The 17,500-nt window shown below is 39.5% G+C and overlaps 3 protein-coding genes across 12 annotated transcripts in view; 2 read left to right on the forward strand and 1 right to left on the reverse strand.

Moving 5' to 3' along the window:
• Positions 1-1,863, forward strand: part of LOC147471150 (uncharacterized) — a 9,250-nt gene extending 7,387 nt beyond the window's left edge. The window contains exon 2 of the mRNA XM_086540425.1: positions 1-1,863. This exon is cut by the window's left edge and continues 2,542 nt beyond it. Coding sequence (XP_086396551.1) covers positions 1-1,718 — 1,718 coding nt within the window. The 3' untranslated portion in view covers positions 1,719-1,863.
• The window catches only part of Cad88C (cadherin 88C), a 277,126-nt gene extending 263,712 nt beyond the window's left edge, over positions 1-13,414 (forward strand). For 2 of the 4 annotated variants that reach the window (XM_086540999.1, XM_086541000.1), the window contains 19 exons: positions 2,580-2,875; positions 3,085-3,220; positions 4,043-4,363; positions 4,556-4,720; positions 5,051-5,230; positions 5,349-5,494; positions 5,742-5,923; positions 6,106-6,329; positions 6,488-6,676; positions 6,898-7,030; positions 7,167-7,321; positions 7,638-7,877; positions 8,168-8,353; positions 8,492-8,599; positions 8,766-8,993; positions 9,365-9,563; positions 9,788-9,932; positions 11,081-11,200; positions 12,158-13,414. In XM_086540999.1, the coding sequence (XP_086397125.1) occupies positions 2,580-2,875; positions 3,085-3,220; positions 4,043-4,363; positions 4,556-4,720; positions 5,051-5,230; positions 5,349-5,494; positions 5,742-5,923; positions 6,106-6,329; positions 6,488-6,676; positions 6,898-7,030; positions 7,167-7,321; positions 7,638-7,877; positions 8,168-8,353; positions 8,492-8,599; positions 8,766-8,993; positions 9,365-9,563; positions 9,788-9,932; positions 11,081-11,200; positions 12,158-12,305 (3,501 nt within the window). In that variant the 3' untranslated portion in view covers positions 12,306-13,414. The remainder of the gene's footprint in view (positions 1-2,579; positions 2,876-3,084; positions 3,221-4,042; positions 4,364-4,555; positions 4,721-5,050; positions 5,231-5,348; positions 5,495-5,741; positions 5,924-6,105; positions 6,330-6,487; positions 6,677-6,897; positions 7,031-7,166; positions 7,322-7,637; positions 7,878-8,167; positions 8,354-8,491; positions 8,600-8,765; positions 8,994-9,364; positions 9,564-9,787; positions 9,933-11,080; positions 11,201-12,157) is intronic. The other 2 variants (XM_043034678.2, XM_043034679.2) reach the window with 2 other exon arrangements.
• Positions 13,415-15,294: 1,880 nt separating this feature from the next.
• LOC147471151 (uncharacterized) overlaps positions 15,295-17,500 on the reverse strand; it is a 308,461-nt gene continuing 306,255 nt past the window's right edge. For 5 of the 7 annotated variants that reach the window (XM_086541001.1, XM_086541002.1, XM_086541003.1 and 2 more), the window contains exon 6: positions 15,295-17,500. This exon is cut by the window's right edge and continues 1,107 nt beyond it. The gene's annotated coding sequence lies outside the window, so the exon portion shown is untranslated. The other 2 variants (XM_086541006.1, XM_086541007.1) reach the window with 1 other exon arrangement.

Below are 17,500 nucleotides of genomic sequence, written 5' to 3' on the forward strand. Positions count from 1 at the left end.
AGGACTATCCAAACTCGAGTATTTATGAAGAGATGAAAAAGATGAATGCGTTATTCCTCTTGGATGTCGGAGGAGCTGCGCGAGAGGCCGTTCCTGTGCTAAAGGAAATCTTGGAGAATTTAGGCAGAAATCGCCTGCTGTTAACTACACGCTCGGGCAATGAAGGGGAATTTATACAGGTCGTGAAAGATCACGGAACGAAGTATGTGTTGGCCGAGATGTGCCCGATGACGCCCCAGGCTATTAAGGAATACGCATTACAGTTCTTCTCTCTCTGTGAAAACCACAAAAATTCGCCTCAGGAAAGGGTAGAACAGTTCAGCAGTTTACTATCATCTGTGTCGATAAATCCAACCGTTCTTTACCCCCTTCCCTTGGCTTATTTGCTGTACCTGTGGTGCATCAACCCGAACCACTTACTCTTTTCTACGTCCGTGTCGAGCCTCTTCTCCCGCCTGCTGAGTGTGTGCCAACACCGCCTTGCAGAAGTAATCAAGGGAGACTGTGGGGGGCACAGAGAGGCCGCAAGGCTCGCGGTGGAGGGCAGTTTGCAACAGCTCTACCGGGCAACGAAGGGACTCGTGTCAGACAGCAGCTGGCCGCACGGTCATCAAGTCTTGCTCGAAGCCGACCATTGCCTGTTCAAGGACCCTCGGGTGCTGTGGCATTTCAGTCCGCTCGTCGTAGTGAAGAGCGGGGCCAATGGGAGTAAGCAAGGCCTTCTTGTCCACCCGTCGCTCGCCGAGGTCCTCTACGGCTTCTTCCTCGCGGACTCCCTTCTGTTGAAAGGCAGAACCCGCATTCGTCGCCCTAAGTTATCGGCCTTGTGCAAGCAGGAACCCAGAATGTTGCGGGACGTGCTCCTTCACGTGGCGGGATCTTTCCTGTACAGCAAGCACACGCTTTATGATGCTAAGGATGTCGTCAGCCTGTATGAGAGGTCTCTAGACGATAAGGAAAATATGCTAGCGTGGTTGACTTTACTGAAGGAATGCAACTTCACCAGCAACGTGTGCGAAGCCGTATCCATGACCCTATCTTCCCTGGCCACTTGGGTTGCCGCTCGCCATTCTCCTGAAACCAACTGCGTGGTCGCCGAGCTGCTTCGGCGAGGAGCCTACAAGCCCCGGCTCGTGGTGGTGACGCCCGACGCCTCGGACGGGGAGCGAGGGGAGGCGGTCATACGCATCATCCACGCTCTCGGGACGTGTTCCACCACGTTCGTCCACCTGCGACAAGAGGCGCAGTTCTACACATGGGGCGATGAAACCACGAGCGATGCGCTGGTGGTGCCCCTGCAGCCGCCAGGGACGCTGCAGGAGTGCTGGGGGCACCTGGGTCTCGAGGGCACCATGGCTCTTCGGCACTGCCACCACCTGGAGGAGCTGAACGTGAGGGTTTCCTCCCTGGAAGCCCTGACCGCCCTCACGAACAGCATCGGGAATCAGCGGCGCAGTCTGAAGTATCTGTACCTGCGGCTGGACCTCCCGACCTCCATCCCGCCCGCGAGCTTCCAGCCTCTCCATTTCAAGGGCAAGAAGCTCTGGCTGAGGCTCCGGAGCATCACGGACTCCTCGGCGACGTGGGTCAAGGACCTCACGAAGAGGCTCAACAGCTGGTACACGGAGGTGGTGTTGGAGGAGAGCCACCTGTCCCCGTCAGTTCTGCATGACCTGAAAGAGTTCATGTCGCACACGCCTCTCCATGTGTCGGGCTGAACAGGCCCGACGTATGGGTATAAATACCCCAGACACTCGACCCCTGCTGGGATCTACCTACGGAACTGTGCTGACACAAGCAGTTAGTGTACATATTGTATATAAACAGATACAGCTATATGTGTTTCTACACACAGTATCAGATCTTAGAAAATCAACAGTATTGAGAGGAAAATAAGTTGTAAACAAAAAGTAGATATTGTGAATAGTTTTATACTCCTAACGTCACGCGTCTTAACAAAGCTTCGACAAAGGAGGCGACGCCTTGCAGGTTCGTTTGACTCTTGAATTCAAGTTCTTTATATTACTTTGAAGAATTTAATACTGTAAGGGATAACAGGAAAAAACTTTCGTTCTTCAAACTTACGAGGTCTCTTACCAGCTTGGATTTTTTTTCCCGAATTGTGTTTTTTTTATCACGAAGCACAGGATAAAGAAGATATGCATCAACATTAAAAGAGATTTTCGAAGTTTGGATTATTAGTAATTGTGGGATAAGGAATTTTTTCCAAGAGTGAAAGGAAGGAAAATTTCAAGAAACGAATAATTTAAGTTTTTTCCTCAGTGGTATCTTGTATATATATAATATCATGTACTCGCAATCACGCTTACACTGACACACGCAGACGCGCACTCGCGCGCGCGCACACACACACACACACACACACACACACACACACACACACACACACACACACACACACACACACACACACACACACACACACACACACACACACACACACACACGCACACACACACACGTACATACATACATATGTACATTGCTGTTAGATTAACGCTTGTCCAAGGAAACAGGGAGGCAAAGTCTGGTGTCAACCCTCGCTCCCTCCCGCACAGGTGTTCGCCTGGGACAACGACGGCTCGTCGGTGAACAAGAAGGTCGTGTTCCGGATCCAGCACGGCGCCCAAGACAAGTTCGTGATGGAGGCGGACACGGGCGTGATCTCGGTGGCCCAAGGAGCCCTGCTGGACCCCGACCGGACCGAGCCGCGGGCCACCACCTACGTCCTGGAGGTGATCGCCCTGGACGGGGGCATCGGCACCGCGCAGCTGCAGGCCAGGACGGTCGTGAACATCACCATTTTGGACGTCAATAACAAGCCTCCGGTCTTCGTGGATCCGGGGACCGTCAAGTGAGTCGTGTGCATGAGCGATTATAGGCGAGGAAATGTCGCCTTTTGGTGTTGTGATTAACTTGTCAGTGGTATTATAGTAGAGCGTAACTGGAGGGAACGATCAACCACATAGCTGGCATTGCTGATTTTCTCATTTCATTTTATAATTCCGGGGGATCTTCGAGTGCATTTTTTTCTTTTCTAAAATTGGCACTCCATCTCGGCAGGGTGTTTGAGAACGAAGAGGCCGGGTTCTACGTCCACCGGGTGGAGGCGCAGGACCTCGATGCGCGCCCCAAACTCCGCTACTCCATTGATGCCCTCCACTCGGAGGCCAGGAATGAAGAGGGCGTCATTGTCAAGGTAACAGGGAACTTAACCATATTTGGGGGGTTGAGTGCTTATGTAATTCAAAATGAAACTCTCTCTCTCTCTCTCTCTCTCTCTCTCTCTCTCTCTCTCTCTCTCTCTCTCTCTCTCTCTCTCTCTCTCTCTCTCTCTCTCTCTCTCTCTCTCTCTCCCCCCTTCTCTCTCTCTCTTCCTCCCTCCCTCTCTCTCTCTCTCTCTCCTCTCTCTCTCCCCTCTCTCTCTCCTCTCTCTCTCTCTCCTCTCTCTCTCTCTCTCTCTCTCTCTCTCTCTCTCTCTCTCTCCCCCCCTCTCTCCTTCTCTCCCCCTCTCTCCCTTCTCTCCCTCTCTCCCTCTCTCCCTCTCTCCCTCTCTCCCTCTCTCCCTCCCTCCCCCCCTCCCTATCCCTATCCCTATCCGTCCCCCCCTCCCTCATATGATATATATATATATATATATATATATATATATATATATATATATATATATATATATATATACATACACACACATGTATATGTATATACATATGTTTATGTTTATGTATATATAAACCATGGAACTTTACGAGCTGTTACTTTTATCGTTTACTGATTGTCATCAGATCTTCGAGCTAATTGCGGATGTTTACTTCATGCAGACGATAAAATATTCCTTCATAAACAAATACAGCTATTTCTCCGTCACCCAGTAACTTGTTTCTTAGAATTTTGTGGGTTGGTACTGGTGAACAAGTTTTAACTAATTAGATATTCGAATAAAGAGCGTTCAAACAGGCGAGGCTCCACCCCTCCCACCTGAAACCGCTGACCGCATACTAACCGTCCCGCTCCCCCGCAGCCCTCGGAGTACAACTACGCCGACGCCTTCGAGATCAGCGAGGTGGAGGGCGTGATCCGGACGGTTAGGCAGCTGGACCGAGAGAAGATCGAGGTGATTCGACTGGCTCTGGTGTGCGAGGACCAGGCGGCGGCCACTCAGAAGCAGACTGCCACGGCCACGCTCACCATACAGGTCCAGGACATCAACGACAACGACCCCAAGTTTCGCAAGTCGTTCTACAGGAGGAGCGTGGCCGAGAACGCGAAGACGGGGACGACGGTCGTCAACGTGGTGGCCGACGACGTGGACAAGAACCGCACCATCACCTACTCACTGCATGTGAGGATCTTTGGCGCTTGCTGTTTGTGGATTAGCTTTACTGTGATTGGAGGACGGGAAGGATTAAAACTAAGGATAAAACTCTTATGATAGATCATGATACAAATGGATTTTGTTATTATATTTGATTGCTTTAGAAGTGTGTATAGACAGATCAATGGCAGTACGTAACGCTCGTTCCTTCCCTTGAAGGGGCCACCGACGATCCTGTCCCTCATCAACCTGGACCACGAGACCGGCGAGATCGTCGTAGTGGAGCGAGTCGACCGAGAGGTGTCTTCTTGGCTCAACTTCTCCGTGGAAGCCACCGACTCGGGCGTGCCTCCTCGCTCCAGCTTTGTGGATGTTCTTGTCCAGGTGAGGTGGAGACCCTCCAAGTAGGGAACAATGATGCAGATTTCAGTGTCTTTTTCAGCTCTTCTTCATAGTTTTATAAATATGTACTAGGTTTAGGAGCTCTTATATAGCTCATATAGTTCTTTATAAGCATATTAAATCCATGAACCTTATCAGGATTTTCCATATCAGCACACCATTGCCCCCATCAGACACAAATGAAACTACTAAGAAATATTTATTCCCTCCATCCTATTTCTTATCACCTTCCTTATTTAATCCACCCTATTTATTCCCTCATTCACCCATTTCTTCCCTCCATCTTACTTATTTCACCCTCTCCTCGTGCAGGTAATCGACGAGAACGACAACAACCCGGTGTTCGTGAACCCGCCGTCCAACCTGACCATCCGCGAGGACGCTCCTCCGGGCACCCAGGTTGCTGTCGTGTCCGCGGTTGACCCCGACTCCGATGACTACGGCCAGGTCACCTACCTCCTCGACAGAAAGTCTTCCGATGGGAAGTTCAAGGTGAGAGAGAACGAGAATAAATGGGTGAACGAGTGAGCGAGAGAGAGCGAAAGTGCGATATGTTATATTGACCACATTTTTCTATGCGGAAACTGAAAGATCTCTCTTACCGTTTCAGATTGATCCAGACACAGGCGTTATTACTGTTGCTTCTCCCCTGAACCGCGAAGAGATGGGCTCCTTTACGCTCCTCATCGAAGCCTGGGACAACTACCAGTTCGGGTATTCCACTGGCGAGTCAAGAAATGCTTTCATGCAGATTGGGTAAACGTCTTTTCTTGCTTGTCGTTTTCTTCATATCAAGAGATTATATTTTTTATATATGTATGTTTTGTATGGTTAGTAATGAACTTAAATGTTATTCGAAAAGAGAAATTTTACTTACTTTATAAAGTATTCATGTCATGTTAATTGTATTGTTCCTTCATATTTACAATTAACCTTCCTGTTATTCCATTGTTATTTTAATAACACTACAGTAAGTCTAATAAAAAAAACCCTCACAATACAGGGTCACAGTAGCAGACATCAATGACGAAGCGCCAGTATTTGAGGAGCGCGAAGGGTGCACCATGATCACAGAGTTCCACGAACCGAGAGAGACGGTCACTGTCGTGAGAGCCAGTGACGGTGACGATCCAACCTCTCCCAATGGACGGATACTCTTTACTATTGAGGGTGGAAACGAAAAGGGTGAGCTTCTTCGTTAGGGTTTTGGCAATCTGCCTTGCATAGCTGTAGGTTCACATGTTCATCTCCTGTCATGTTTCACAGTGTTAAACATCATTGGCTTTATGTTATAATTATTGTTGTTTTATAATTTTGCCCTTGTTTTTGGAAGTACTAGTGTTTTACCAACTTTTCTCTCTTTTCAGGACTTTTTGATTTGCGGATGATAGATCAAACGGCTGCTCAAATATTTGCTGCCAAACCACTTGTAGGGCAATACGGGAACTACTCCTTGATAGTGCAGGCACAAGACAGAGGCTTCCCCCCAAACTCAGTCATGTCGAAAGTTGATGTCTGTGTGACTGATTTTAATGATCACGCTCCGCTCTTTGTCTCACCTTCAGTCAACCTGACTATTCGTGTTCCTGAGGTAAGCATGGCACTTGAAGAGAGTTCTACATCGAGAAAAGATCTATAAGTTCATGAGCTGTTTGTGTTCAACATATCCTGCCATATTCCTCAACTGGCATTTACTTGTATATACTTCATCAGTTCATTCATTGCCTAAGACTTTATTTTCATCAACAGAATGCAACAGTTGGGAGTCTAGTCATACAAGTGAGGGCCACAGATGAAGATATTGGAATCAATGGAGCTGTGAGGTACAGGATTCTCAAGGATGCTCTTGGTGACTGGCAGACCTTTAGCATTGATGAAATAACAGGAGCTGTTCTCCTGCTAAAACCCTTGGACCGAGAGAGACAAAAAATATATGAGGTAACAATAACAAGTTCTAGTTTACTCTCCTTGAATTTAGATTGCAAAATAAACCCATTATTAACAACTAGAAAAAGGCAATACTTGAGGATACATTTTTTTATTTTGAAGATAAATGTAACTAATAAAAACTTTGAATTATCTTTGCAGTATATTTTAAGTTCTGGTAAATATGGAATACATATGTTTATAAGCTAATTTAAAACCATCAATTTTTGCAGATTCGTGTTGAAGCCTATGATCAAGGAGTTCCAGCACCTCTTTCAAGCGATCTTGACCTTACAATCTATGTCAGAAATATCAATGATTTTGAGCCACAGTTCCTAAAAGACCAAATGATAGTGAATTTTACTGGTAAGGGATTAATAAAATTTGCTATGAAAGATCTAATATTTCTTGCTATAACTCTAAGATATACTTTGTAAAAGGACTTGACCTCAGCCACATTTTAATGATTTAGTTTTATTAACGTGTTTTTTTTTCTCCACAGAACACAAGACAGCTGGATCAGAGAGAACAAAGCTAATTGACACTGTAGACTTGGATGATATTGATGAGGACAATGGCGCCCATGTTTGCTATTTTATTGTCGGAGGAGATGAATACTCAACCTTTAGCTTGGACAGAATATCCCATGAACTCATGGTGAGTAAACTGGTTTTAGGTTTGTTATGATATATTATAGATATTGTTTCTTGTTTGGTATTTGTCTGATACTCTAGACTTTGATTCTTAAAAATCAGATTTGAAATCTTATTTTTGTATTGAAAATAAAATCATGATAATTAAGATAATGTTTCTATTTTTGTATGATAACTTATGTAATTTGTATTAATTGTATTTCATCCATATATAATTTCTCTTATTTTACCATGTACTATTTCATTATGGACCCCTATGTGCCTCTTAAAAAGAAGAAAGTTGTGAATGGTTGTGTAACAAATTCCTACAATTCATACAGACCATGAAGGAGCTAGACCGTGAGGCCGAGGACCACTACACTCTGCTCGTCAAAGCCACCGAGGACTGCCTCACCCTGCCAGAGCCAGTGGCTTTCTTTGACCCCAGGGATGACACACTGCTCAAGGTCCATATCTTCGTCAACGACATCAATGACAATCCCCCGAAGTTCACAAGGGAAGTCTTCACGGGTGGCATTACCACAGAATCTCACTTTGGGGCGGAGATAATGAAAATAACGGTGAGTGTGTGTCTGTTTGTGTTGTGTAGATTTTTAGGTTTTCTTCCTCAATGTATTTGGTCTTTTTCCTCTCCTGCTTTATTTATTTTCAGTTTTGTTTGGATTTGTTTATAGGATTGGCTCCTCATCTTTGCATCATCCCATTATCATATTTATTATCTGTTATATTTTTTCTTATCATTATTATGATGATGATGATGATTATCATTGTTATTTATATTATCAATGTATACATTACAATTATTACTATCACCATAAGAATGCAACCAACTTTTTCAATCTACTTTCAGGCAATTGATCCAGATTCTAGTGAGAACAGCCGCTTGAGGTACTACATGGACGGCAGGGTGCAAGAAACCCTCTCTGAGAACCTGGACAATATCCGCAGATCTCCCTTTGTTGTTGATCCTGTTTCTGGCATCGTTAAGCTGAACTTTGATCCTCAGAAGGGAATGAAGGGATATTTTGATTTCAAGGTAGAATTGTGTTCAGAGACACCTATTTGTATATATTGTATTAGTCTCAGCATATGTATACATATGACCAGAATACAGTTTCAGTTGCTAATAGGAATTATGATCAAAGTATATTGAGAATCTTTTTATTTTTTTCAGGTTTATGTTAATGATAGCAGTGGATATGCAGACAGAGCAAGAGTGTTCATATACCTTTTACGAGAAGACCAGAGAGTGAGGTTCATCTTAAGGCAGTCCCCTGAGGAGGTTAGAAGAAAACGGGAAATTTACATGGTTATTGTAACAAAAAATACACTTTCCTTTCCTTCTTCTTTTTTCTCTTGGACGATAACCTGAGATTTGTATCTGATATGAAGCCATGTTATTTATCATTATTTCTAATAACAACTTATCCACCCATTCCTTTCACCAGGTACGAGAACAAGTTGAATACTTCAGGGATTATCTTGGAAATGTCACCGGAGCCATCGTTAATGTTGATGACTTCCGAGTCCATGAAAATCACGATGGGACAGTGGACAAGACCAAGACTGACTTGTACCTCCATCTTGTTGACAGAAAAGACAATTCTGTGTTGGAAGTCAAGCAAGTTCTGGCCATGATTGATGAGAATGTGGAGTACCTGGATAATCTCTTCAAGGTTAGTCTTTTCATGATACAGTGTTTAAGCTCAAGTTTGATGACATATGAGTCTGTTCTTAGAATTGTGACTATACATTATATTTAATGATTAAGAAATTGATTTTGCTCTGGTGATGGAAGCTTGTAGTATACTTATGATCCATTAACATAATTAGTAAAACCCTTGTACATATTTTATAAACTATTTTCCCTATTCATAGTTGGTGATGGAGTAGTGGCTCTACATTTAAGAATACATGTGATTCAGTATTAGTCGGCTACAAAATCACCTAATGGTTGTAGTACAACAGAGCGAATGATGGACTGACTGTTACAAAAAGGTAACCCAAAGCTTTTATCATACTAACATCTTCTCTGTTAAAATCCTAGGAATTAAATGTGTTGGACACTCAGCGTGCAGAACTGATTACTGCTGGTGTGGCGGAGGACAACCTGCTGTTCCTGTGGCTGGTTGGCGTCATAGTCTTCCTCACCCTTCTCCTGGTCCTGACCATTGCGCTCTGCCTGTCACAGCGAGCTCGCTACTCCAGACAGCTCAAGGCAGCCACTGCTACTGCCTTTGGGGAATGTGAGTACCATATATAATTTAGCTGTATGATTGTTTTTGGTAGTAGTTTAACTTTATGATATTTTATGTGGTTAATATGTTGAGGGGGATGGGAGATGCAAGACATTGATGTATACTTCACATACACACTTCCCTCATATTAAGCTGCAAACAGATACAATAAATCCAAGTTTTTCCCACCTAAAATTCTCTGTCATCCACTACATCCCCTCTTTGCATTTCAGGTTCCCATGAACCCGGCCTCAATAGGTCGTCCACAGTTCCTAATACCAACATCCACAGTGTTGAAGGCAGCAACCCCATCTGGATGTCTGGGTTTGATAATGATTGGTATAAAGATGAAGATTCACTGAGGTATCAACAATTTGTGTGAGTTTTTTGCACCGCTTTTTGTTTGTCTTCGTTTGTTCTTGGTTGTTATTTTTGTTGTTGTTGTTGCGTATATTTTTGCTTATTTCACCAAAGTACTATAGGTCCTTGGTTAACAGGTGCTTTTTTTTTTTTTTTACAATGTCCTGTTTTGCATTTTTTGTTGTTCTGTCTTTTGCTCAGTATTTCTGTGTTTATGATTTTTAATAATGAAATAATGACTGTTTTTATAGGTATATACTTTCAATTTGTTTGCATACCGATTTTCTTTTTTAAAGTTCTTTGCACCAACTTGAGTTTAATGAACTATGTAGTACATTTGTGATGTCAGATATAATTTTCTTACAAAAATAGTCTATCATTTTGATAAACTGAATAATGCTCAAAAGTCAGTTTGTCATTCTGTCACATTAAAGGCAATTAACCCTTTCCCGACGGGTGCACTTTCTACGCGAAGTCCCATATGCCGGGCGATTGCAATATTGCATTGAAATCGTCACTATCGCATGACGCCCCGGCACGGGAGTTTTTGGCTGTGTCACACGGGTGTGACGCACCGTCGTCATTGGGTTAATGCATGCACACTTTCAAAAAATGAACATCAGAATAATTATTAGGATAACTGTCCTCTCCATTCTAATTAGTACAATGAGATAGATATAGCATTCTCCACTGCAGTATCAAGCAATTGGTTTTATGATTGCACTTTTGCACCTTACATGCATTTGCACTCTTTAGACTTTTAAGCACCCAGAAAAAAAATTGGTCCTTGAAGATATCCCTGATAATCCTCATTCTATATGTTTGTGTAAGGCACAAAATGACTCCTGTTTTTTTTTATTTTCCACAAACACTAAGTAATTTCTTTTCTACCAGATTGAGCAGATCTCTGTGAAATTCAGATGTTAATATGCGAATTCTAGACTTGTGGTTAGGTATGAAACCATGTATTACTGCACAAAAAAGCAGAATAACATTTCCCTTATGAAGGATATGTATGTCTACATATGTATGTATAAAAGACTACCCTATTTCATTTGGAGAATTTTTAATAGCTAGTTGGTATTACTTAGAGATCACTGTTCATTTCAGTTGTTTTCTGTTTAGCCTTAATGGTGTAGCTAATCTTTTTTTTTTTTTCTATTTAGCCACCAGAGTGAGGGGAATGACAGTCTGGATGACAATGCTGTAGACACATCCCTCTCGCCAAGAGGAGACCGAGATATGCCTTATATTACTCACAGCAGTGTTCCCAACCCATTATCAAGGTAAATGCTGATGATATGAGTGATTAGTTATCTTAGCTGTGTCATATTCTTAACAGATATTTTTCCAACGATTTTGAAATTGAGGAGTAATAAATGTGAAGATGGATAAGTTCTGTTTCTTTCTGAACAGTATGCATGGATACAGGGTGAGTTTAAGACCTTCATAGAGAAATGTCCTTCACTTCTAGGATTTGTGTGTGGCCGAGATAGATAGGACCGATAGTGGCCCAACATAATACAAATTTTGCTTGTAGAAATAGCCTAAACTTCTACTGTTGTGTCATGCACTACTAAAGTGACTGGTCCTCATGTATTTCTTTTTGTGCTCTATACTTGTAATCACACCCAAAAGTCCTGTCAAACAATATATCACTTTCAAAATCAGTTGAAGCAAATTATTCTTTTCACTTCAGTTGTGGGACAGGACTTTTTCACGAGACTTGTACTTCCTCCATCCCTTCTCTACAGGGAGTCACTTTCCTCCTGATGATCATTTCATGCTCATAGACTTTGGATCTAATTGTAAATGCTTCTGCACTTGAACCCTAAAGAGCTGGTGACCGTGGGGATGTTGCCAAGGCTGGCCTAAAACTCTTATGATGCTGAGAGCAATTCAGAAGTGCTATTTTTTGTTAATGTCATAGAACTTACCATACTTATTCCAAAAACATTAAATGCAGTGCAAGTGGCATGCATCTTAGATTAGAGGTTGAATACAAGAAATACCAACCCTATAGAAATCAGAATGATTAGAGAGAGAACTAAAAATTATAAGAGGCCATAAACATCCAATTTGCCCTGAATTAACTTGCTTAGTGGGTTATTTAATTGTCTTACTGCTTTTCCCTTCTTGAAATTCTGGCTCTTACACTCTTAGTTAATGCATAAGGTATTCCTCTTTTCCTTCAGTGAATGCAATATATTATAATGGCATTAACTCTTCTCAATTTTTCTCAGGGAATCGAGTACAGTGGGTTCCAACGCTCAGCTTACGAACCATGAGCATCACAACATCAACGATACTTATCGAGCTAACCTGTACCAAACCTTCCACAAGATTGGAAATCCTCTGGTTGACAAAAAGCTAGAAACAACTGAACTTTGATGTGCAAAGAATCAGGAGATGCAAGAAGGAAAACAGGAAAGTGAAGAAGATAACTGGAATAAAAAAAGACAGTTTAAGGAAGACGAGTGAAAAAGAAGGCTTGAAGGAAGGAATATAAAGAAAAAGAAAAAAGAGAGAAACTATAAAACTCTGTGGATTGACTGTTGATTTTAATAAATTATCAACAAATATTCAAGAATAAAACCAATTCTAGAAAAAAGTTAAATACATGATGGGAGTGGTTGAAAAAAAATTGTCCACTTCTGTGATTGTACTCTTGTATATGCAGAACTACCCTCTTGCCTTTATGCCTTAAAGCAAAAGATTTCTCAGCCAAGAAATTAATGTGGATAAGTGTGAAATCTCTGATGTGGACTTTGAGTGCGTAATACTCCCGTACACTTCTGTTCCTCTTGAACAGAAAGGATCAATAAAAAGACTTGCCTTAACAGTGCTCAGAAGAATACAGAGATAATCAGAGGCCTTTGAAGTAAAATGAAAAGAATTACTTTGTAAGGTTTCAGAGCAGGTTGAAATTTTAATTTGTTTTTATTTCAAAATCAAGTTGAAAATATTTAGTTGATTTATAATTTCCACAGAAAATTCATATTTAATTTACGACAAAATGCCTTTGTTACTCTTTATTTACTATATACCTATAATAGGGTTTTATTTGTATCTACAGATGAATCATATGTGATATTGTTTATTTAATGAAATGCATTATTATATGAAAATTCACCTTATATATACTTTTCAAGCATACAGTTTATACATTTGTGTCAACCTTACAAATATATGCCAGTGTCTTGCTTTTTATACTATTTTATACTGTATGTTTTAGTCAAGATTATCTTAGTTTTTGAAGAAAACTAAGTTTCATTCTTAACATTTCATTCATCAAGAAATACAACGATTGTTGCTGCATTTTCTCAGAATAAATGTGTGTATAGATCTGTAATATAGTAATATGTTTATAGATTTGTAGAAAGTAAGATTTGTATTGACCAGTGTGTAATTAGTCATTATGATATTTTTATTTACAAGATTTGATACAACGAATAATTTTAGGAGAGTATTGTGACTGTAAAATAAAGTGTATTGTATTTTTTGTTGTATGATTAACATCCTGATTATAAATATGGTATTGTCCCTCTGAAACATTTATAAAGATTTTAAAAAGTAAAAGATACTTTTAGAAAGCATAATCTAATTATGTCAAGAAGCTCTTCCATGCTTGTTCTTTATGTCTTCAAGTTAACCAAATTTTCCATGAGCAGGTCAAGTTTTATTTACTTACCAGATGCTAAGAGATCATATGCATTTATTTTTTATAATTTGTCTCAGTCAGTCCTACTAAAAGCATCTCACAGTATAAATAACTTGCCTCTAGAGATCACAAGAACATTACAATCTGCTGCCGGTTGGACCTGGATCAGCAAAATGGATTGCTCTTCACATTGCATCGTGAGTTCTTTATCAATCCGATTCCATTACACTAACCAATGCTATCTTCTCCTGACAGTCTTCCGAGATAATATAAAATCAAGCTTTTTCTCACTGTCTAACTCTCTTTCAGCTTGTGTAGCTTGGCTTGTCATGCTTGGCTGGCTTGATCCAGGCTGCACCTTTATTATTTTGGTTGGTTAATACTCCTCACACGTTAATTATCCAGTATTCATTTTCTACATGTTATCTTTCATTGCAAAACTAATGGCTCACATATCAACCCAGAATGATAACTTTATTTCATCCACATATTATCCCTTCATTGCATTCATGAAATTGCTGGATAGCTGCTGTAATGGGTTATAAAATCTCTATCAATTATCTGAACAGAAATAATTCAGCAAAGTATAAAGACATAATTATTTATTTCACTGTTTAGTTTCCCTCCTAGCGAAACCAAACATATAAATGTTATAGAATGCAAAATAATATAATTCATATTTTACCCAAATTCTGCTTTTTTTTTTTTTTTTGCTTGATCATAAAACACAATGAGAAATTCCTACACAAAAACGAAATCAGAATCAATTTCCTTTATTAAATTATATAAGAAATGGCAACTTATCAATGCAGTCACACTTCATTTCAGTAATAAAATAGAGAAGAAAAAAAATCACCTCATCAGCTGGCCAGTAATTTCATCATATGTTCAAAATAAAATATTGATATGAAACCCAACTGTGCTTCATTCATCAGTAATTTTTATGTAAAAAACAAGAGATACAAAAAATCAATGCAAGACCATAATATATATATAGACAATTACAATATGAGATTACATATTACATACAATGTATTAATTACCCAATACCACATCATCAATTTAACATTTTCATAGCTGATATTGCTCCCTATTTTTTTCAGATTTAATTCATACCCAGAAAAAAGTGTGCACATCCTAAACATAAGATATGCAATTCTAAGAGAAATAATGCTGTGCCTTGTGTAAAGTTTCTAAGAGAAGAGATAAGTAAGTACCATAGCAATTAAAATATTGATAATGTTTCAAGACTGAATAACATTATTTACTTCTCTCTTCTGTTGATGAAACAATTATATACGAGTTGAATTATGATGAACATTCTCAACATTAATCTATAAATTGTCATGGTTAATTTTTCCCCACAATATAACATTTTAATGGTTCCATTGTCTTGGAACATTTCTTCTGCAAATCTTTAGCCCAAGAATATTCTGTTCTGATAAATATTTGTGTTTGTTGCTCTCAAATAAAGAGAGCCAGGTAAACTTGATAGTTAAAATCACTCTTGGTATGATAACAAAGTAAAATTTTACTAACACTGGTTTAATTTCTTCTTTCCATATCACTCATGAAATACTATGGATTTAGATTTGATACATGTTATAGACATTACTTACTAATTTGGAATAAATGTCATATGTATGAACAATGTTTATATGGTAAGAATATGATCTGTGGTTTGTATAGATTCTTTCTACAAATGCAAGAAGAGAAAACTCCATTTCAATAGCTTTATTGATAGAACAATTTTGTTGCCACATATCTGATTGCTTTTGAAGAATACTGCCAGATGTGTAAGTGATCTCTCTCAACATAAAACATACAGGCCCAAATGCATAACTGCATGTATTTGGGGAAAAAAGTGTCAAAGTAATTTTCCTCTACATATTTCCCTATCAGTTAAGTCAATGTTCTCCATAGTCTCATGATGTTATATTTCTTTCACCTTGTTGTGAATGTTATGCATAACATCAAATGTCTAAAAATAAATTGTTGTTAAACAATCTGCACAATATTTCTCATATGAAGGACAACAGTTAAAAAAAATAAAAATCATGAATCATCTTTTCAATATCCTTATTATTCGTCTTGACAGTACATGGCTTTCAGTCCATGGTTAAAATGCATTGGTAGGACAAGTCTATAACTTTTCTACTGGAATATTTTTGTGAGACAAGAGAGAAAAAAAAAAAATCCTGTAGCATGTTCTTCAAAATCTCAACAAATAAAGGAAAGAACAAAAATGTACACAAAAGAAAGAGAAAAAATACAATAAGTCATAGTCACTCATACATTTCTCTCTTTCTCATCTACAATCAATACAGTAATGCTACAGACCCATACATTCTCCTCGACTAAGAGGAGAAAAGAAAACCAAAATTTTCTAGCTATTTTCAGCTGCTTCATATCTGTATCTAACTCTTTGGAGTTCATATAAACATCATACGGTGATCAGTACTAACAAGAGAGCATCTGAAAGCTTCTGACAAATTCATGCTTTATCACTGTTTTAAATTTCATCAAGCTGTGCAAGAAGGGCTCTTTTGTGTACTCTTCAAAAGATATGATACTAATTCAAACCAATGTAGTTTTGCGAGATATACTGGAAGTCTAATTGCAAGAGGACTTCCACATGCAATACAGTTGAATTCACTTCCAAAGACTTCCTGCCATCTTGTGTTACTGTCTACTTTTTGCTTTTTAACATTACACTGTAAATCATACTTCTCTGTAAGAAAAATATACATGAAAAATATATATTACAATGCCATAGAGCAAGGCATGCTTATCGTGACGTTACAAGACTGTGATATATATCCCTAAATAGAAAAAGCTCAGAGGTTACGACAGGATTTATTCGGTTCTATCACTGCCATGAATGAGCAGACAATTTCAATTCCAATAGCCTACCCCAAATGAAGATTTAACGATAATTATCACTAAAAGCTTAGCACCCCCAATGAGGCTGCTCATCTGGCAGGAGTTTGTGTTGTTTATCACCTATCAATGCATCATCATTCATCACAAACCATCCAACTATTCAAGTGCTTATTTTCATCCTTGAAATCCACTCAAAATGCCGCCTCAATGTTATGAACAATAATAGAGAACAGCAATAAGAATCCCAATCTAATGATAGTAATGAAGATAAACCGTAGTCTCTGATGCTAAACACAGGCATCTCTAGAAGGCATTGCAACCAACAACATTGCTCTCAGACAAATCATTCTTTGCATTGCTTGACACACAGAACACTTAGCATGGAATATCACTTTGACTCTGAACATTTCTTTGAACTGCCTTTGTTAAAATAATAAGTTAAAAAATCCTCAGCAAACAAAACAACTTGCAATATGCATTTAAACAAACAAAAATCTTACTACATCACTCCTGTTTATAGGCTTTCAAAAACAAAACTGAGAATTCTTAATGACACAAAACTATAAAAGGATTATTGAGAACATATCTATCAAGTTTGTCAGACATCATACAGATTATTCATTGCTCTGTAACTACACCTGTAGTGTTAGCACACATGAAATAATTTTTTTCCAATAACCATTTGTGCCACAAAACTTACAATTTTTTTTTTTTCATACTAATATTAAGACAAGTTTATACAAGTCAATGGACTTCTGAAATGTATTTTCACTGAAACATCAAAATGTCTACAGAACATTCAAGTGACCATTCCTGATCTTTTGTAAGAAGAGAGGAATTAAGGACCTAAATTATATCTAACGCAGCCCTTTACTCAATTCACAAGCTATAACAGTTTAGAAACGAGTGAACAGCTCCAGTGGAGACTATGATTTTTTTTATCTCATCAACAACACACCAAGTCACAAATCTTAAAGCTATAACCAAAGTCTGGTAGTTATGATGCATCATAAGGAATGATAAACGACCTTCCAGGAGTTCA

The sequence above is a fragment of the Penaeus japonicus genome, unplaced genomic scaffold (assembly GCF_977035675.1).
Source record: "Penaeus japonicus unplaced genomic scaffold, GWHDUDI00000001_assembly GWHDUDI00000010, whole genome shotgun sequence".
NCBI classification, from domain to species: Eukaryota; Metazoa; Arthropoda; class Malacostraca; order Decapoda; family Penaeidae; genus Penaeus; species Penaeus japonicus.